This window comes from Tachypleus tridentatus, chromosome 7 (genome assembly GCF_004210375.1).
Source record: "Tachypleus tridentatus isolate NWPU-2018 chromosome 7, ASM421037v1, whole genome shotgun sequence".
Lineage (NCBI taxonomy): Eukaryota > Metazoa > Arthropoda > Merostomata > Xiphosura > Limulidae > Tachypleus > Tachypleus tridentatus.
The window spans coordinates 159,002,005-159,024,882 of record NC_134831.1 but is presented as its reverse complement, the minus strand read 5'-3'; the positions used below and the strand labels follow the sequence as shown (position 1 = coordinate 159,024,882).

The window sequence follows — 22,878 nt, the reverse complement described above, 5'->3', positions numbered from 1 at the left end:
CTACATTTAGTGGTAGGAGAGGAAGAACATAATTTATAATCTAATCTAAATATTATTAACCATTAGAAAGCTATAGCAACTTGTTAGTCTGGCATCTAGTGTTTTAAACAGTCTTAGTTTCCAAGATACTTTTTTTTTTCCAATTGATTGGTTTTGTTCACCGGCTTAGCTTTTTTGTGTAGTCACTTATGTTTGCGTCATTTCGAAAAATAATCGAATACCCATAAAAAAAGAAAGACGAGGAAAAATCAGCCAACTTTATTAATAATAAGTTTCAAAATGGTACTTACTGAACTTTAAAACATTTAGAGATGTACAATTGGACTGGTAAAGCCATATGAAGCTTTGGGTCGTATATATATATATATATATATACGTTAACACTAGGTTCAATGTTATCATTGAAGAAAGTGACTCTATATTTATTGGTATCAAATTTCTTGCAGTTGTTTCTCTTTGGGTCTACCACTTTAGAGATTATTCTTTGCAACAAGTAGTATAAGTGAAAGGTTAATTACCTATGACATCTCATAGGAGTTATTCCAAGACTTCAGACAGTGGACAGAATCGTACTGGCAGGAGAACGCGGTTTATGTAAATGTGTTAGATGATTGAGTTTAACGAGAGAAACATTTAAGTGAGGTTAAAAGTCCTAAGATGTCAATACAGAGTTTGATGGAACTTGTAGCTGTACCTAATTTCTTTAAAATATGCATGAATACTTCCTATGATATAATATTCAGCAATATGCAATGCAACATACCTTTACCATCTTCCAACTTTGAACATGTGGTTAAGGAAGTTGTATGAATGTTCAAAATTTAGAGATAGTAATTTTCTGTTTCAGATGTTATAGTCAATATTCACACCTGTCACGATATAAAAAAAAAGTGTTTAGTGTAGATATTATTAATCAGGACCCCAGTGTATCAGCGGTATCTCTGCGGACTTACAACGCTAAAAAGTGGGTTTCGATACCCGTGGAGGGCAGAGCACAGATAGCCCATTTTGTAGTTTTGTGCTTAATTCAAAACAACAACATTATTAATTAGTTAATTTTGCGAATAAATATTTTGTGATTGTTCAGTAGTTTTATTATAAAGTAGTTAAAAGCAGACGATTATTTAAAATTGTTTTTTAACTCACTGATGTCGAGAATATATCAAGCAGACAATTAAGTAATAAAAATATAAACAATATGATATGAGCTGGAAACAGCATGAGATAAAAAGAATAAATTATTCAGTCAAAGCGTGGTTCTAGAGTATCTTTGAGCACACTCCGACAAACAGAACAGAGGATAATTTGAAGAAATGAGACGAAGTGATTACTGGAAGAGGATTATGCGGTAACATGCGTCAAAATTTTAAATAAAATACACACAGAATATTAAAGCGATAGAAATCGCAAAAGGTATTTCCGACTATCAATTGAAATTCTAAAACAACTAAATATGCCTAAGAAAACTTTTCACAATAGGAAGAGAAATATATAGTATTTATGTTATCCTTTTTATTTCTATGGTGTACAGAATTTGTTGTACATATGTAAAACTAGTTTCGAACATATATATATATTATTTTGAGAATAAGTGGGGTGCATGCTGTTCATTTAATTTTGAATTTGTTATCAACAAGTCACAGACACCTGCTGAAAAATAATTCTATACCCAACACAATATACTATATATTTATACTAAAAGAAGTTTAAGTAAAAGCCTTTAACTGCCAATTGGTTAACACAACCTTAACATCTGACACGCACATGCAAACCTGCCACATGAAAGGAACTCGAAACAGGAAGTATTATAATATATGGATTGTTGGCATCTAAGTTAGATGTAGAATAGACAGTGAAAAAAGGTTGGGAATGACAATCCATTTTTATAAAGAGATTTTGGTTTGATATCAGTGAAACCTTGCTCCTTAAGCTATCAAGAAGATTCACTAAATACTCTCGTTATGGAGTTTAAGATGTTATAAGTGAACGATCTCAGTGAGAATTTACCCCTATGAAAAGTTCTGGAAACTAAGATAATATATTATCTTCAGGCTTATATGTTACAATAAGAAGTGCACATCACTGATAAAACATTTTAACATACATAAAATGTTAGTGACATTTTTCAAGCTCTTATAAAGGTGATATTTTACTCAAACACTTGTCTAACGGGAAACGCTTGGTATGAAAGACAAAATTGTTGCATTGCAATAACTTACTTGAGATATGAAAGGAGAATACTTAATCTATTATCTTACAAGATTTTTTGTACCAAGGAACAATAGTAGAAGAAAGGGGATAAATTCAATAAAGGTGTTTCATCACAATAACTATTATTAGCCAGCTGAAGAGCCCACGTGCTTCAAAAACCTTAAGTCCAAAGTTGTGACTAATCAAGTATTACTTAATTCAAGTGGCTATCAAATGATACTTTTATATTTTTACTTTCGTGGGAAATCTGTGGGTAAATATTCATATTACATAGGACGAAACCTGTAAAAAAAGGATATTCCCAGGGAAATCTACATGTACTACAAAGAAGAATATATACCGCGGTATAAGGTCTCTTTTAAACAAGTTGGGAAATCATACATTGAAAATAAAAAACAACCAGTTCATTTTTCAATCTTGCATCATCACGTATATTAATATTATAAAATAAATACTTGGAGAAAGCTTCTTACCTGAAGTATCTCTGAGGGAGGTTTCTGGTACAGTAGTAATCCAATAAGTAATATACCACCTTGTATAGCTCCCATGATAACAAATAAGAAAGGAATACGATCCAGAATTCCAAGATTGGAGAAATAACTAAAAACAACACACAGAAAGTTAATTAATTATTCTATTATTCTGTGGAGCACAAAATATTTCTCTTTTATTACCCAAAATTGATGGTTTTCTAATAACATAAGTTACAATCTAATGCAATAGTTGTTATTTCACTTATAATTTTCTTTCTATATTATGTTTAATTAAATATGGATTGAAATTCACTGCAAGTTAGACGCTACGATGCAACAATACTCAATAAAACAAAAAAAACTGAAAAGGTTACACAACAATATAACATCAACTCATGAGTGAATTACACAGGGTATGATTCTTACACAGTCACGTAAATAAACCTGTGATAAATTATCGCTTCTAAAATTACTAAAATTAAACTCATGCTTTAAAACTCGTATTAGATTTTAATGAAATGTATATCACCATGTATATCTAAGTCCATGACTCGATTTATTAATGTATGAACGGTTGGGTTTATTAATGTATCCATGGTTGGTTTGTTTGAATAAATAATTTATTTGTTTTATTAATGTATTATTGTATGGCTTTATTAATGCATACATGATTGACTTATTGATTATATTCAGATATCCATCATTTTTTTCATGGTGTGCTTTATTAATGTAGTCATCGTTGTATTATGATTAGACTTATTAATGTATTCGTAATTAGATTTAATAAAGTATTCCTGGCTGGATCATAATTTCTTTTATTAATTTATTCATGGTTGGCTTTACTTATGTATCCATTATCGTTTTCTTTAATTTATTCATTGTTGGCTTTATTGATGAACCCATTGTTGTCTTTATTGATAAATTAATTAAGGGATTCATTGTTGGTCTTATTATTACATCCATGATGTAAGTTTTGGTCTGGCATGGTCCAACGTTTAAGGTCGTGTGTTCAAATCCTATCAGTGAACATTTTTATCCTTTCAGACAATGAAGTATTATCATGTGATATCATTTCCACTAACATCATTATGGGTTTCATTGATGTATCCAGAGATATATATCTATATATATGTATACATGGTTGGCTATATGAGTGTATCCATAATTGACTTATTTAATGCTTTCGTCTTATGCTTTAATATTGTATCCAAGGCATTACTAATGCATACATGATTATGTATTGATTTATTAATGGTTATACTATAACTGGCTTAATTAAAGTATTCATGTCAGACGTTAATCTATTATTAGGTTCACTTACGCAAATGTCTTTATTAATGTGCCAACAGTTAGCCTTCAAAATAGCTCAGCAGTGAGTTTGAAGATTTATAACGCTAAAATCCAGTTTTCGATACTTATTCTGGGCATAACACAGATAGCCCATGTTTTAGTTTTGTGCTGAACAACTAACAAAGTACCAATAATCGATTTTATTATAGAATCTAATATTTCGCTTTATTAACGTATCCATGTTTGCCGCTACTGATGGTTAATTTCAGTGGTGTATGAATAATTTATTACTAATTTATGCATTGTTGGTCATGTTAATAAATTATTATTCACTTTATTAGTTTAGATCAGGGGTGTGCAACATTTTTCGTCGGTGGGCCATATAACCAACTTCATCAATCAAGCGGGGCCACTTAAAAAACAAGCTTATTCGTGTACATGCACAATAAATTAAAAAAAAATTCTCAAAATGCAAGCAATAATATTTTATATTTTTGCATGAGTGATCATTTTAGTGCGACACTTGAAATTTAGAGTCCTTGCAGAGCTTGTCAATATCAGCTTTGACAGAAATGGTTGCCACTCTTAACTGACTGGTCAAATGTTCATCAGTCAGCTGACTTCTACATTTGGTTTTGATGAGCTTCATTTTGGAGAAAAATTGCTCACAGCAGTAGGTGCTACCAAAAAGGGAGGCAATTCTTTGTGCATGACGGGACAAATTGGGAAACTTTTCACGTACACAGAGTTTGTAAAGTCTAGCAAACTGTTTTCAGAGAATTTCCTTTTAGTGTCCATGTCAGCCTGCAGTTCAATGAGTTCCATTTGGCAATCATCAGGACTGTCTTCCACTGCCAAATCAAAAGGTTGAGCGAACAATTTCAATCTAATTTCAGTTTGTCTGAAATCTGAAATCTGTTTGCAAACTCATCACGCAGCTTTTGTACACTGGTTCCATATTTGTTGCAATCCAGATTAGGAAATTCCAGTTTCCTGGTTGCAAGACATGTAAAATGGGTCAATATGGCTCTTCTCAACTGAACCTGGAAAAGTTCCAATTTCTTCTCAAAAGCACAAATATGCTCAAACAACTTATTCACAAGTTGACTTTTCCCTTGTAGTTTTAAGTTTAAATCAGACAGATGCTGTGTAATGTCTGTGAGGAATGCTAAGTCATTCAGCCAGTTCTCATTGCTCAAGAAGTCCACATTCTGACGTTTGCTCTCCATGAAGAACTTAATCTCCTCTCGCAGATTCCAGAATCTCTTCAAAGTAGCAGCTCTACTAAGCCAACGTACAGCAGAGAAGTACAAAACATCTGAATACTCACTGTCCAGCTCATCTAAAAGTTTTAAATTGTCGATGATTTAATCCTCGTGTTCGAATATAATTTACGCATTGGACGACATTTTCATGACTTCTGCAAAATCCAGAACTTTGGTGCACAAGCTCTCTTGGTGAATAATGCAATGGCTTACAACTACGTCTTGTGCTCCAATTGCAGTTAGAAATTTCTTGGTGAATCCATTTGTCCTACCTGTCATGGAAGGAGCACCATCTGTTGTAACACCACATAATTTATAAGGATTCAGTTCAAACTTTTCTACAACCTTAAGCACTTGTTCACAAATATCCTGTCCTGTGGTTGTGGAGGAAAGGCTTGCCATATCTAAAACTCTTCGAAAACATCAAAGCCTGCAGTAACAGCTCTGATGAAAATGACAAGTTGGGATGTGTCATTGATATCAGTGCTTTCATCAAAAGCCAGACTGAAAGCTTCACACGAATTCAATCTCTCTTTCAAAGTTTCTTTGATGTCCTCTGAAAGATCTTTTGTCCTGCGTGAGACAGTAAAGCGGGAAAGGCTAGTTTGCTCCACCAAATATTTTTTTCTGGACATGCATATTCTGTGAATATTGTTAAACAATTTTTAATAAATTCTCCATCACTGAAAGGCTTTCCCCTTTCTGCCATACATTCACAAAGCTTAAAACTCAGTTTTGTCACCAGTTCTGAATTTTTCTTGAAAGTGGTAAAAACACCTTGTTGCTTTTCAATGGATGTTTTAAATGTTCAATTTTGTCCTTTCGTGCCTGACCAACAATTTCATCAAACTGGGAGGAGTGCTTAGTTGCGTAATGTCGCTTAATATTGTACTCTTTCATGACTGCAATTGTAGTTTGACAGACGAGGCAGACAACATCTTGATTATGTGGGACAACAAGATATTTTGTGCACCATTCACTGTTGAATAACCTTCCCTCATCATCAATTTTTCGTTTCTTAACTGCTGACATTTTACTAGCCCTGAAATCAAAACAAAAATTATTCTCACGAAAATAGCAAAGTAGAAAAAACATAGAATTTATTTACACATGGAACCTCTTATGGACAGAAACACATGTTTCTAAATTGGCATCCGATCATAGCCTTCCGGTACTTAAATTAATTGAGAATAGCAAAATACAGTGTGACCTCGCCTATTCGCGGTTCGCCATTCGCGGCCCCGCATATTCGCGGGTTATGCGCGAACTGCGTTTTGTAGGTCACAGAGACTGAAAGGGCTTTTCGAGGAGATTTCTGTTGTATTTACTCAATCAAGCCGTTTTATCAATTGTCGTCTTCACCAAACAAGATTGGACTGCTATTGGCTGACTGCCTCAGCTTCCCCAACAACGCAAACGGCAAAGCACAGCCCGGTAACGCACGGTACAATTTAGTGAAATACATAACAGTATGCAATATTGCTACATTATTACTGCATCAATGAGTATAAGTATCATTAGTGTTTGGGAAGCATTTCATATAGTATATAATCGCATACATATACGTTTTAAAACTGCATCCAATATTCGCGGTTTTTCGCTATTTGCGGGAGGGTAAAGAACGTAACCCCGCGAATAACGAGGTCACACTGTACATAGAATCAGATGCATCTGAAAGCAAAAATTTTAATAAATTCAGTAAAGTCACAACAATATGCTAAATAATAATCAATTTACCTTCAATCTCTTGTAGTAACTGTAAAGGTAATAAAATTTTCACCAATAATGAATGACGGACAGCAGAGGTTAGGGAAAATTGTCGCCAGTGGGCGAAGGCGAGGTTCAGGACATGACGTTGAGTCGTAGACAATAGTGCTAGTGCACGTCACCTATTCATGCCCTAAGGAGGCCGACCAATCGAATTCGGCCTGCTCCTCTCTAGCAAAGATAATTTTAGAAGTTTGTCGAGTCGAAGCCTGGGAATCCCGTAGGATCGATGCTTTTAAAAATATTCCATTTGCGTTGGATTACAGATCAGGCCACGTGGTTAGATTACAACAACTAGGGCCACACTAAATGGCTTGGCGGGCCGGGTTGTGGCCCGCGGGCCGCCTGTTGCACACCCCTGGTTTAGATAGTTGGATTGATTATTGAATACATTGTTAGACTTATTAAAGTACAGATGGATGATTTCATTATTGTATCCAACAATGTATATCATGGTTATATCATTGTTGGCTTTTCTAATGTATCCATGTTCGGATACAATATTAAGCATCGACGGCTTGCTTTAATAATGTTTTAATTTATTGCATCTATGAGTGTTGTTATCACTGTATTTGTTGACTTTAGTGGAATATCTATTATTTACTTTATCAGTGTATCTATACTTCATTTTATTAATGTTTGTTTTTATTAGCGTGATCATTACTGGCTTAATTGGTGTGTTCAAGGTAAACTTTATTAAAATGTATGCGTGTTTTTCTTATAGAAAAGTCACATCAGGCTATCTTCTAACCTCACCCAAGGGAATCGAACCCTTGGTTTTAGCGTTGTAAATCTGTAGACTTACATCTGTACCAGCGGGGGTAATTTATTATGATATCTATAATTGTACATATTAACGTATTAATGTCGCATGATGATTGGGCTTATCAATGTATTTATTAATAACTTTATTGACGTATTCAATATTGTCTTTACTAATATATTGATGTTAGTATAATAGTTGCTTTTTTATTAATGCATATATTATTGGTGTAAATTAAGACATTATTTCAACCGTGAAACCAAAAAACAAACTCACCCGTCAGCGTCAGGTTGAAGATTACTTGGGTTCAAAAAGTATGTATGCAAGTTATTCATTACAATTGGCGTGAAGGCCATCCCTGAAGATACTATTCCTGCTATGAAACCCTTATTGTTGGGGAACCACTGCAATCGATAAACGTTTGTGTGATAGTTCTTAATATATAAAAACACAAGTGTTTAGACTCAAGCAAGTAAGGTCTTTATTTAAAATGCAGTTTAGACTCACGTGTAAATTAGAAGCTTGCTTTTCTTGATATACATATTTTATGTCATTTTCATTTCCAATTACCATAAAATGGATCCCACTATTCGTTGGTAAAAAAGTAGCCCAAGAGTTGGCTGTGGGTGGTGATGACCAGTTGTGTTCCTTCTAGTCTTACACTGCTAAATTAAGGACGGCTAGCGCAGATACCCCTTAAGTAGTTTTGCGCGACATTCAAAAACACACAAACTATAAAATGGGATACAATAAAGATACAGAAGTTTTATAAAGATATTCACCAACTTCAATATTACCACATTATTTAATAAAAAAAAGTACTTAACCGTGTTTATATGTATAATACTTTCCATTCTTCAATTTCATTAAAGTAACTCCCTAATAGAGGTTTAACAATTTTGTGCAATAGTTTTACTTTTTACAAACCTTACTTTCTTATTTTTATCCTTCTTCATGATTGAGTACGTTATATTAAAACGATTTTGGAGCTTTACTACATGGAGACAGTCTATGTCACCAAGTTTGATCACGTTCTCTCTGTTTTGAGAGAGTGTTTAGGCGGAAGGCGTAGTTTAGTTTCTAAAGCACACTAATTCCCATTTTCTCTTGAAAAAAATAACCATGGCGCATTTCAATGGTCTAACTAGCAACTTTTTCAGTATGAATACGACAGCCATGAGCAACTGATTTATTCTGCAAAAGCTTGTAGTATGCGATAGTTGAACTAATATGTCATGGAAGCACATCTTCTTTACTCATAACGCTGTCTGCTGTTGCTTGGGGCATGGGTTTTGGTTTTTCTTAATTTCGTGCAAAGCTACTCGAGGGCTATCTGCGCTAGCCGTCCTAATTTAGCACTCTTAGACTAGAGGGAAGGCAGCTAGTCATCACCACCCACCAATTCTTGGGCTACTCTTTTACCAATGAATAGTGGGATTGACTGTAACATTATAACGCCCACACGGCTGAACGAGCAAGCATGTTTGGTGCGACGGGGCTGGGGCATGGGATTGGAAGTTTTATCATGTATTCTCACTTGTTACAAGTCGCCACATTTATCTTTGCATGGCTATGGTGTGACTTCTCACGGATCTTTTTTATCAAGTACCCGATTTAAAAACATATTTATTATCTAGCTGTAAGAGTATTTTGCTCTCGAAAATCCAGTTATATAACTTTTAACAGTGATCATAAATCATCAATAACAGTATCAAAGTAATGCCAAAGAAAGTCAAAATGTAGCTTTGATACATACCGTTCTAATACAACTGTATATCGTCTGCAGTTTTCATGTTTTTGTTATAAGTACAAAGTCTGGCACTTGCAAAATTTAAGTTAAGAAAATATTACTTCACATTCGCAATCAGAGGACACAACATGTGGGAATAACAGTTCAAATTAAAGACCTTACAAACCGTGACTTGTTAGAAAGAAGTCAAACGAAATTGAAATAAAAATTATACAATGCAAGATTACAACAGAAGAACTTGTAGAGCTAATGTTTTAACCGAATAAATTTTTCTTCTCTTTTCAACAAGCGATAGCTGCAATTGTTAATTTGTCTATTGTTGGATGTGCCCGTTCAGCTCAGAAAGTTTTTTTAAATTAACAACATTGTTCTGCCTCGTATCAGCTACAGTTGAGAAACTAACTTGCAATTATATAAGAACATTTCGAACACATGAGCTGGTAACTAGTTGTACAAATACAGACGATAAGAAGTTATTGAATTGTTAAACTACAATAATAAGGGATGGAGAATACAATTTGTAGACAGATTACAAAATGGTGTAGATTAACAAACTCTAAAAATCAGTCGTAAGTTAAAACTAAGTTTAAAAATTAATAATCTTTTTATCTTTCAAACCTAAATGTAATTTGAGATAAAAATCAAGAATTACATTTAAATAAGACAAACTGTATATTCTATATTTATTTTAAAGCAACTAAAGCTATATTACGTCATCCACAATTTTCTACTATATATTAAAAATATATTACACAATCGACAGAATCCACAATAACGGATTTGCAGTAAGTAATTCTTTTAATACATCTATAACCTAATGAGCAAGAAATACTTAAACTCAGAACTCTGTCACTGGATCACCTCATGCCCTAAACAACTGCGACAAAACTTGTCATATTCCTGCGAAAACGTTGGATAAGTGGGTTCCGCGTGAGTTGACTGAATATTAACAAAATCTGTGTCATGAGACCTGTCAAGGATGACGCTCCAAAAATTAAACGAATTGGGATCGAGGTTCTTCCTTAACCATCTTATTCCCCAGACCTTTCCCCTACAGATTTTCATTTTTTAAGCACTTTGCAAAGTTTTGAACAATAAACGCTTTCAAAACCACGAAGCTGCAGAAAAGGCCTTCAGGGAGTTCATCGACTATATAAACTCTGAATTCTACAGCAGGATTATAAACAGCATCGTTACATGTTAGCAAAAGTGTGTTGAAGCAAATGATGCATACTTTGATTAAAGCACGTTTTAGAACACTGGTTTATACTTTTCCAATCTTAGCAGTTCAAAAACAACATATATTTATGGACAATCTAATACATATGAAAGAATTAAGTTTGAACAAATATGAAGAAAACTCATAATGCTTATTCCTTCATTTCAAAATATTTATTCAAGTATAACAAATAAAATAGTGATATTTCACAATAAAAATGAATAAAATAGTGAAAGCATTTTTCATAACTCATTCTGAAGAACAATGTTAGTAATGAAACACTGTAGGTTTTCAACAAAATAGAAAACATAAAATGGTCAGTTTGTTGGGCTGCAGACTAATAAATACTGCTGAACATATTCAACACTTCTAGCTTCGAGCAATGTAACAGATAATTTCATTCTTTGGTTCAAAAAGTATGACAATTATAGATGGCTATGCATTAACCCATTGGGATACCCTGTTTGTTAGTTCTTTCTGCAGAGTATTGATTTCATTTTTTTTGTTTCTTTAAGTTTATAACAAATTAAAATCATAAAATACTTGAAAAATATTTGAAATGGTGCTTTGCGGATATTGTAGCAATGGAAAGAAATTGTGAATTTAATAAAATAATGATTTCTTATTGGCATCTAATGTTTTTGTAAGAAAACACAATGTGAAAAATAGGAAAAATCACACATAATTAACAGTTTTAGAGCCACAACTTAAAACTATAATGGACAGATGTCTAAAACGTTGTACTTCTATTAGAGGAATATGAATACCTGTCTGCCCTTTCACTGTAGTAGCGGAACATATCTTAGCAACATAACTGTTTTGCAGTAGAGGTCACCAACACCATATATTTATGGACAATCAATACATATGAAAGAATTAAGTTTGAACAAAATATGAAGAAAACTCATAATGCCTATTCCTTCATTTCAAAACACTTCTTATTCGTTGCACTCTAAACAGACTTTGGGTATGACCATAACTGGTTTATAATGCTTAGTAAATATTTTTATAATACTTCAAAATGGACTACTATAGATAACATTTTCGCTTTTAAGGATTCTTTATAAGCAACAATTTTATACATGAAAACTTCTTTTAAAGATTATATTTATTTCTGATACATTAACTTCTATTCACCTGTTGTTTTCATATTTGACACATTTATATTTTATTACAGCTGTCAACAGTAAATTTAAAGTTTTAATTTACGAAACTTAACTGGTTGTACATACTTCCATTGCTACAGCTAACGGAAAACCATAACAACAGATAAACCCAACATTAACGACCATTCCTAAGGTGGCAATCGTAGCTCCCAGGCTGTGCTGTATGGTCCAGTATGTCGCAATTATTCCGAAACTGAAAATAAATAAAACACATTCAATGTAATTTATGTCTATGATCTACTTTAAAAAATTATATACTGAAAGTTTTTAAAATTTAATATGTTAAATAAATCATTAGGTATATTTTTATGTGCCATATTGGACAGTTTATTCATCATTTGCAGTATCGTTTTGTGTAATACTATATCGGATTAACAGTTAATCATTCTAAATTTAAATTAATTTTTAATTGTACATATAAGTATACAAAAGGAACTACTTTGGAAGGTATAGTATTTATTGTGTTTATAAATAAACGAAAGCCACATTTGGGTATCTGCTTTGTTCAATTTATGGAGTTGAACCTCAAATTTTATCTTTACGCGTCCGTAAATGTACCGCTGTTCCACGAGATGGGAGGCATATACATGTATTTTGTTTGTTTGTTTGTTTGAAGCTAAGTGTCGTGTCCAACGCAAGTAATTCAGCTCCAAACTTTAGTGTTGTGAACACATGACATTATTATTGTAGCGTCGTGAAACGCTGAAGAGTAGAATAAGAATTCTGTGAATATTAATATCATTGGAAGCTTGGTGTATCGGAAGAGGAAGCATATTGTGAATGAACTACATTACAGAAATACATGGATGATATTCATCTGTGGAATGAAAATGGTGTGGATGGTACTTATCACAATAACAATATGATATGTACCAGCGGACTAAGAATGTTACAAATAGTGGTTTAACTCATTTCAAGATAAGAAAATACACTGGCATTGTGTTTGAGGTCAAAATGGACAAGGATACTAATTATTACACGTACAGCTTTGTAATTACTACAAGTAAATTTTCGAATTATTATAAGTACTGTTTTATAATTATTACAGGGACAGCTTTCTAATTATTATAGGTATTTTTTTCTAAATATTACAGATGGTATCTGAGTATTGCATTACAGCTTTCCCAGTCCTCGATTTACCAGCGACAACATTTTTCAACTATGGTTCAAAATCATACTTAGTACACGCTCTACATCGACCTATAACCATACAGTCTACGTCTGCAGTTACATCAAAGATTGTTTCATGCCGATATTGATTAAATTTCAAAAAGAACAAATATAGCGAGTTCCCCATGGGCCTTAATCTTGGAATTGAAACTATGGAACCAACACCTTCGTCAAAAATCTTGCTATTGCTATTCTGTCTACCAACTTCACCCACATCAAAGATATCGTATGTGAAACACTAGATGAAATCAAACCTAAATGAGATAAACACCTCAGAGACAAGGAGGTAAACAAACAGCTGAACATCGACTCACAACTGAAGTTGGACCTGAACTTTTAACACATTTTCACCTGCAAACAAAACATCAGAAAGATCAAAGTTAGTTGTTGGACTAACATCATCAGGAAATTCACCAGCACGAATTGAAAACTAAATAAACAACCATCAGTTATTTATTTTAAATTTCGCGCAAAGCTACTCGAAGGCTATTTGTGCTAGCCGTCCCTGATTTAGCAGTGTGAGACTAGAGAAAGGCAGTTAGCCATCACCACCCACCGCCAACTCTTGGGGTACTCTTTTACCAACGAATAGTGGGATTGATCGTCACATTATAACGCCCCCATAGCTGAAAGGGCGAGCATGTTTAGTGCGACTGGGATTCGAACCCGCGACCCTCGGATTACGAGTCGAACGCCTTTACATACTTAGCCATGCCGGGCCAACAACCATCAGTGTTTCGACGCTATGCTAGATACAAACGCCTTCTCGGTTTGGGAATGCTCAACTCACGGCAACAGACAATTGTTTCCCGATCAATGACAGCTGCATAAAGTGAAACAACACAAACAGCCTCTGCATGCTGGCTGGAGTCGTCTCTCCAGTCACAAGTAGAACCGTCATCAGTGGAAACTTTTATAAGTTTACATACTTATAAAAACACACAGGATGACACTTATAACCGATTCATGATCATGAATGGTAGATTTTAATAAAAACACAATAACACGAATTTTTATCTACCTTGATTTAAAATAATCTTCTATCTCTGCTTTCCACGCTCATGGGTGTGGCATTTTCTTATATATTTACTTACTTCACGTGTTTGAAGTGTAGACATAATTTAGAATAATATACGGAATTAGGAAATTTGTTGGTTTGTATGTTGTTGTTTTTTTAAACAGAGACCCACCAAACTAGCTATCTGTGCTATGTCCACACCGACACTTGAACCCAAAATCCTAGTATTACAGAAATGTTTTGTAAAAGAACATGGATTATGTTTAATTAAATTCATGTCTTGGTTAGTATATATAAAAATAATTGTCTTAGAATTATCAAAATGCAAACTTAAAACCCACATCAGTGATGGTTTATTTTCTGCATTGCTTCTCTAACGAAAAGAAACAATTTAGTTTACTTTATCTTGTCAGATGTAATTACACTTATAGAAAAATTAGGTGTGTATATCAGACGTTAAATTCACACTTACCTGAAAATAATTGTACCAATTAGAATGCTAGACCGATGTCCAATCCGTTCAGCTAGCCAAATTCCACAGAAGAAAAATGAAATTAAACAGTCAGTTGTGTAGATGATCCAGGTAGTCTGTTCATATGTCGTGTTATTGTCAACTCTTTTTCTGAGGTATGATGTCAGGTAAGTAGTGATGTTTCCAAATAGATATATTGTACCAAGACCAAGATAAATAAGAAAACATCCGGAAACTGCAAGAAATGGACGAGGCTTCATTTCTGGTAATTAGAAATGAAACGATCCTTAGATGTATATAACCTAGAAATGATAAATAATACAATTAATCTTCTCACAAAACCTTATATTTTATCAGTAACAATACAAACAGCATCTGAAGGTGATGTTCGCAAGATAAAAGATAAAGTAAAATACCCAACAAGAGTTGGTTCCTAAAACAACATTTTTACATCCATCTGCTGTGCTGGAACAGCAACCTTTATTATCGGTGTATATTGAATGAGATAAACGTTCAAATATTTATATAGAACGATATTATATTCAGAAGTGTACTACTGTTAATCCGAATTAATACTTTTACCGAAGAGTTTCAACGTAAGTTGTACATATTTTTTCATCTCCACCCTTTCATACTACCGAAACTGTAGCTTATAAAGAAATATTCTAGAATAGGATAATAAACCATACATAACCTAGTATGTATATCTAATTTCTAGGATAGAACAAGGAACCGACAGGTACCTCAGTAGTAAACTTCTTCGGCTAGTGTCAGTGAAATTAGAAATTTGATAGCAGTTTTGTCTTTGAAAATTATCAGTGATGGGATTTTCGTATATGAACTCAAAGTTAAAACTGATCATTTTAAAAACGTTTTCTTTTAATATATAAATAGAAATAAAATGTTTAAGAACTTACTTATTTATATCATTGTTTAAAAAGTAACAACTGTTGAGTAGCGTTGGTAGAAAAGTAGCAAGACTAAAATTTTTAATTCGCTATGTTTCTATCATATTAAAATTTATTTTGTTGACCAAAATTCTCAAAGATATATTACAAACATGGACCACAAGAACCTAAGAGTTGCTATTATTTTTAGAAGAAAATAGTTGTATACTTTTTAGCAATAATTAGCATAATTCTTTACTCTGGTATTATTTGATTTTCCTTTTAAAAATATCATACTGAAATGTGTTCATAATTCATAATCTGCAAACTATCATCAAAAAACACTGTTTGGAACAAATATCCCTTCTCACCATGTTTTGATTTTTTAAGTTTATTCATAAGAAATTCAATGGCAGTTTATTACATAAAGAACAAATAATTTCTGAAAGATGAAATCAAATATAAGTTTATGTTAACTAAAGGTAAGCAATTAGCTATAAGTATATATTACTTTACAGTAAAGATCAGTATAATATCTCTTACGAGCATCAGTTGACAAACAGTACGAGATCAATTATAATTATAAATGGCACAACATTTAAAATTTATTTATAAAGATAAATAGCCTAACAGTAATAGATTAGTTATAAAGTATAAATAGCTAACAGTAAGTGATTACTATAAGTATAAAAAAAGATTAACAGTAACAGATTAGTCGTAAATATAAATAGCCTAAGAGTAATAGTTCAGTTATAGGTATAAATGGATTAACAGCTTACACCATGAGGAAGTTCTCAGTGACTCTTTCGACCGGAAATTATTACTTCTGATTTTCTCAGTCCTGAAGTTACTTTTTGTATGTTTTCACAGTATCAAATTTATTATTGATTTACTGAATTAATCTCAACTTTCTTAGAAAGTGTCTATATTGCTCAGTTCCTAATTTCGTATTGGTTTCCTAGGACAAATATTAGATCAACAGTGTATAGATTTTCTACTTACAATGTACTATGTGTCTTCACAGCAATATGATGCGATTTTTAAAGTACAGTGTTCTGAAATGGATCGTAGGTTGTACACCAAGATCGTTGAAATGTCACCAGCAGTTGGTTTTGTTGGAATGCGCATGTACAGAACGAACTTATTAACGGCTCATCCAAAACAACTGTTAACTTGAATATGTCTCAAATAGGAGTTTTTAATATCTACTTGTACATATTGTATTGTTAGCGTAATAAAATATAAATTGAGCAATAAGACAACTGGACGTGTTATGTGATACACAAAAACCGTTACTTAGTTTTTTTATTTACAGTTACTTTTAAATTAAAAATTAAAACTTATATAATTTCAAAATTTAAATTATAAATTACTTTTTGATACTATCTCTTTGACGTAAGTAGTAAAAATGTTGAATATAACGCTCCAAACGTTGTGAAACATGTTCTTTAACCCACAGGGGTGAGCAGGGGCGAAAGAGTTAAAATTAAAAATAAACCCAGTGTCTCTATCAAAATTTGTTTGCGATTTAACTTTTTCAACATGCGGTTCGAGGATTTTTAAACCTAAATTTCTACCACGAATTTAATATAATTTGATTGTATTTATACAATCACAGATTGTTATAAATCACTAAAATAAATAATCAATACAATCAGGGTCGAACAACAACAACAACAAAACAAATTTATTAAACTTTAAAAACCATATATGTCCAAAATAGTTCTTTCAAACAGTTCGAATATAAATATAACACTTCCCAAGAACACAACTGACGAATGTGGGCGTGGCCAGGACTTGCTACTTTCGTTATTGAACAATACGACATAAATATCAATGTTATTAATTATTTCAATAAATAAAGAAAATAAGAAAAGAGTGAGATGAAGAAATAATTTAATAAAAGAAACACAATTCTCACAGGGAGAAATATACTTTAAAAGTGAAAGATAATGAAAGTTTATCTATTTCTTCAATTTGTTGGAATTCGTTGATTTTAATTCTTGTGTGTGTGTGTATGTGTCTGTGTAGGTGTTGTCGGTCTTTTATTGTGTCCACAATCCACCAGGATACTATAAAAGACCGACTACACCGACACTTACATTGACTTGAAGATGAAAGGCGGAAGACTTTCGAAACGTCGTTCTCTGCACTTGTGTCTCCATAACAGGCAGTTGCCGTCCATTCCACAAAGTCTCATCATGAATACTCTGCCTAAACAATCTATCAAAGAATGGTAGTATATGACTGTATCTAAGAAAATAATGAAAAAAGATATTCAACATAAGTGAAAACACACTTTTATGACAAAACTTTATAATATTTTGCAACGTTTCGGGCAAAAGCCGTTCGTCAGGCAGTTTCAAACTGTGTTACAAAGGAAAAAGACTTACACAACTCAGTTGAGGGATGAGAATATAGAAATTCTAAATGATATACTACTGTGTGGAGCAAATTAACAAAATATATTGTTATAACACTGTGTGATGCTGAATATTTAATTTAAATACAAGTTTATGATCTAGACTTTTGCAATTATACTTCTTGTAGGGGCATGTAATAAAAACGTCATTTCCATTTTGATCCGTTGAAATGAATTCTTTTTTGTTTTATACTCGCGAGTGTCAGTAATAGCAAACCTATGGTATGCGAAAAAAATTTGTTGCCATGCGGCATGCAGTGCCGCCACTTGATTCTTTAAACGCTAACGTTAATTATAATAAAAAATATGTATATATGATGATTATCATTATGCAAAATACAGCAGCAAATGATGTTTTCAACCCTGGAGCAGTGAGAAATGTTCACAAGAGACGTTTCATGCTCGAGTATTTGAATAAATATAGAAGTAAACTGTTGATATTGGCTTCGCTCTGCTTATATTTTTCCTCTGTTGTTTGTGAGTAAATACTAAATATTTAGTAATAATAATAGTGAACATACATCATTTTTTGCAGTAAATATATTAATTATATTTTTAAAATTATGTTATTTGACGTGGCATGCGTATATATTTGATCAGTTAGTTCATTATAGATTTATTTTTATATCAATGACACATTGGCTGGGCATGGCCAGGTGGTTAAGGCACTCAACTCGTAATCTGAGGGTCGGGAGTTCGAATCGCTGTCACAGCAAACATGCTCGCTCTTTCACTCTGGGGGCGTTATAATGTTACGATCAATTCGTTGTTAAAAGAGTAGCCCATGTGTTGGCGGTAGGTGGTGATGACTAGATAGGTACCTTCCCTCTAGTCTTACACTGCTAAATTAGGGACAGCTAGCGCAGATAGCCCTTGAGTAGCTCTGCGCGAAATTCAAAACAAACCTAACCAATCAATGACATAAATGTTCACGTGCTATTATGTTACGGTAAGTTAAATAATCATATTTAGTTTAACTAGTAAGATCTTTTAAAATTGTATTTACACTTTCCAGCTTGTCTCAATGTCCGCTTAACCAGCAAAGAAACAAAAAAAACGTTCAAATGGAAGGAGCATTTCAATGAAAGTTTAGATGTACAGGTAATCAAGTATGAGACTCGTGTTGTTTAACAGATGGCTTCCAGAATTCATGTGTTTTTATCCATCGTGTACTTTTACATTTATGTCGTCCTGCTAGGTATTATTACATAAATACAAGTGGCACAACAATTTTGCAATTAGACAGTGACGTAAAGCATATTTAACAATGTACGGAGTTTGTAACATACAAACGTGATCAAAAAGTCATTATCTTTAATGTTACATCATTTAGATGTTACATGTTAGGATATAAATGCAACAAATTGAAATACAAAAAAAACTACGACGAATAACGTTCTACTAAATTTATGTATATGATGTACAAAAAAAGACGTCACCATTTTTCAAGACAACAGTGACTTGGAAACGTATTAAACAACATACGAAAGGGATGAAGGTGCTAGCGTATAAACGTAATTATAAGTCTTTTTTTTTTTCTGAAAATGTTACATTAAGCATAGACTATAATGTAACATGCTTAGGATGGCTTTCTCTTTTTTCTTAGTAATTAACATAAAAAATAGTGGATTGTTGTGAGACACCTGGTGACGAGGAAGATGCTGACACAAGTGTATCGGAAAGCTGTGCACTGATAGTTGTTCTGTAGTCAGAGCGGAATACTTGAATGTATTTGTCCATGAGACGACAATGTTAGTTGGAGGTAGTAATCAATGAGGATTGGAACAGAGAAATACAGACTAAATGTTTGAATGCATTTCTGAGAGACAGAGATGGATTTAAAGAAATTAAAACTTACAAAGGTTGAAGATATATTAGGATTAAATTGTTAGAGAAAGTCTAATGAACTTACAATCCCATACAGCCTTGTTTATGTAGGTTTTCTAAGTTAATAACTGTGTTCATAAGCTGTACTTATATATATATATATTTTAACAATACCCACTGGTAAAAACAATTCTAATAAAACTATTACGTTCATAGGTATAAATAAGTAAGTTAATCAGTATACCTGTAAATACTTAGTTACATTCACGTTTATATTAATACCGAGACATCAATTGAGATTTCATCGAAGATGACATATTTTAACAAAAGTCCATGGACTGCTTCAGGCGACTGTAGTTTTGAAGTGAAAATTATAAAACATGTCGTTTACCATTGAATTCTGCAGTACGTCCTTTGGGATTAATAGTTGAGTGAGTTCCGGCAGACAAAAAATAAAAACGTCATCAAACACAAGAAACGAAAGAAACCATAAACATCGAGTTAATTCAGGACAGAATATTATATCATGTGAAAAGATACAGGAAGTACTTTGATATCAGAGAATCGGATATCGACACTGGTGGTGGGTGTACCTAAATATCTCTTTGTGTAGCTTTGTGTTTAATTACAAACAAAGTAAATTAGCTTGTTTTATATTATGTTATTTGAAATGTTTCACTAATAGTATCCATACTTTTTCTAATGGGCCTAGAAATTTTGTGTAATAGTGGTAAGTAAGAAATATGTTCAAATGTTCATTTAATAATAAATGTCTTATTCTTTCTCCTGCACGACTCTGGCTGCTTTCGATAACAAATACAGACATGTTGTATTGTTCAATAGAAAAAAAAAATAATATTTTCGGATACAACCTTAATTATGGGTTCTAAAGATGTTCATAACACTAAACAGTAGCTTTGATAAAATCACAAAAATTCCAGAAATACATGCTCAGCCAGGTTTCAATAGAAACAAACTGTTCTGTAGGAACAAATCATATCTGATAAGGTAAGTACTGAGTATAAAGACCTGATCACGTGGTTAAGGCGTTCGACTCGTCATGAAAGGGTGGCTGATTCGAATCCCCGTCGCACCGAATTTGCTCTCCCTTTCAGTCGTGGGGGCGTTATATTGTAACAGTCAATCACACTATTCGTTGGCACGAGAGCAGGCCAAGAGGTGACGGTGGGTGGTGATAGCTAGCTACCTTTCCTCTAGCCTTACACTGCTAAATAAGGGAAGGCTAGCGCAGATAGCCCTCATATAGCTTTGCGCGAAATTCCTAACAAACAATGTACGAAACGTCATGAGTCATGACAATCGTGTAGTAAAGAATTTAATGGACTAATTACGAAAGACTTGGACCGTAGAACAACAATAAATAACGACTAATTATGTGCATCATTGAAAGAACATTTAGCTAATGTCAAGGTTGATGACGAACAACCGTACGCTAATGGTGAAGTTGAATTTCGTGCATCACGAAAAGAAGCTATGAAAATGAAACAGTTTTACCTTTTAAGATAAATGTGCACAAATGTATTAATTAACCTCTTGCTAATTATTCTCCTCTTGCTTGGAATAAAGACAATATTGTTGTTCATTCTGATATCGATACCTTATTGAGAAAAAGTGGTTTACATGATTTGGACTGGTGGGACATTTAATATACTGACACTTGTTTGTGTCTGTAATGTGCGTACTGTGATTTAAGTAATGGTATATTACTCTTCACATCAATAAGTTTAGAACAAGTATTACCAATAAGCAAAGAAAAAAACAGCAAAATAAAAACATTTTTATTTCCGAATCGTAACTTTGCAGATATTCAAGTAATTGTTTGTTTTGGAATTTCGCACAAAGTTACTCGAGGGCTATCTGTGCTAGCCGTCCCTAATTTAGCAGTGTAAGACTAGAGGGAAGGCAGCTAGTCATCACCACCCACCGCCAACTCTTGGGCTACTCTTTTACCAACGAATAGTGGGATTGACCGTCACATTATACACCCCTACGGCTGGGAGGGCGAGCGTGTTTAGCGCGACGCGGGCGCGAACCCGCGACCCTCGCATTACGAGTCGCACGCCTTACGCGCTTGGCCATGCCAGGCCGAATATTCAAGTAAATGTTTCCCTAAAGAAATGATTCATTTATATAGATAAGTTTGTTTAAAGGCCAACCCTTTTAGTAAAGGTTTACTCACAATAAAGAAAAATGTTTCTCTTTTTTTGGGATGGTATCCTACGTTTTGTGTGACAGCGAATGCTTCATTCACAGTTGACATAGCTCAAAATTAAATAATTAAAGGTATACAGTGTTTTCTTATTTACTGTATTTCAATATATTGTTTTTATTAATATACTTTCTTCACTAGTACATTTATTTTATAAATTACATTAAATTATAACTGTCACAATAAAATGGCACTTTATTTCGATACTTTATTGATAAAGCAGGGTACTTAAACTCATAATTTAATATTTACTTATAAAAACCTTTATTACCTATGTTGGAAAATTTAACTGAACTCATGAATAAAAATAAAATTGATAAATTTCTGACTCGTGAATTAACTAATCATTCAAGAGAAAGAAAAACCTTTATGTTAATTATATCTCAACTGGATTAATGACATCTGATGCTGGTTGAAATGCGTCGTCGGTAAAGGTAGATGAAGTATTATAATATACAGTTCATCTTGGAAGAAGCTTGAGGGAGCAAAAAAAACGAAGTATCAAAAATTACACAAAGCCTAACACTAGTTTCTAACAACTATAATAATCAAAATTAGTTGCAGTTACGTAAGTGATTTGTAAGGGATATCTACATGTATTGACTATGAGCTTATCTGTCATTTAGTTAATACAAGTTATAATACAATACTTTATATTATAGTGAACGTACATTTTATGATTGTATAATTTCAAATAATTGTTAATATTATACTTATATATTTCTTTTTGTTCTTTCGTAGAGGTACTTGTGACTATACTTTTTCCTGAGACTTCTCGTACACAACTATTTATATCAAATAATTATGATACAGACAAAGAACAACATCGTCACGGAACCTCTGAATACCAGAAGCGAATTTGTTAACATTTTCCAATTTTTGAACTATAGCTTTAACGCACTTTCCACTTCCTGTGTAATATATACTGAATAATGTTTCCTCTTCTCT

General features: G+C 33.0%; 1 protein-coding gene across 3 annotated transcripts in view; it reads right to left on the bottom strand.

The window, feature by feature from the left end:
* Window positions 1-16,695, bottom strand: part of LOC143258187 (apicoplast pyruvate carrier 1-like) — a 32,577-nt gene extending 15,882 nt beyond the window's left edge. Inside the window, exons 1-5 of one of the 3 annotated variants that reach the window (XM_076517189.1) lie at window positions 16,454-16,695; window positions 14,565-14,866; window positions 11,971-12,097; window positions 8,046-8,173; window positions 2,685-2,811 (exon numbers count right to left, since the gene is read on the bottom strand). In XM_076517189.1, coding sequence (XP_076373304.1) covers window positions 2,685-2,811; window positions 8,046-8,173; window positions 11,971-12,097; window positions 14,565-14,824 — 642 coding nt within the window. In that variant the 5' untranslated portion in view covers window positions 14,825-14,866; window positions 16,454-16,695. The other 2 variants (XM_076517191.1, XM_076517190.1) reach the window with 2 other exon arrangements.
* Between the last annotated feature and the right edge of the window lie 6,183 nt (window positions 16,696-22,878).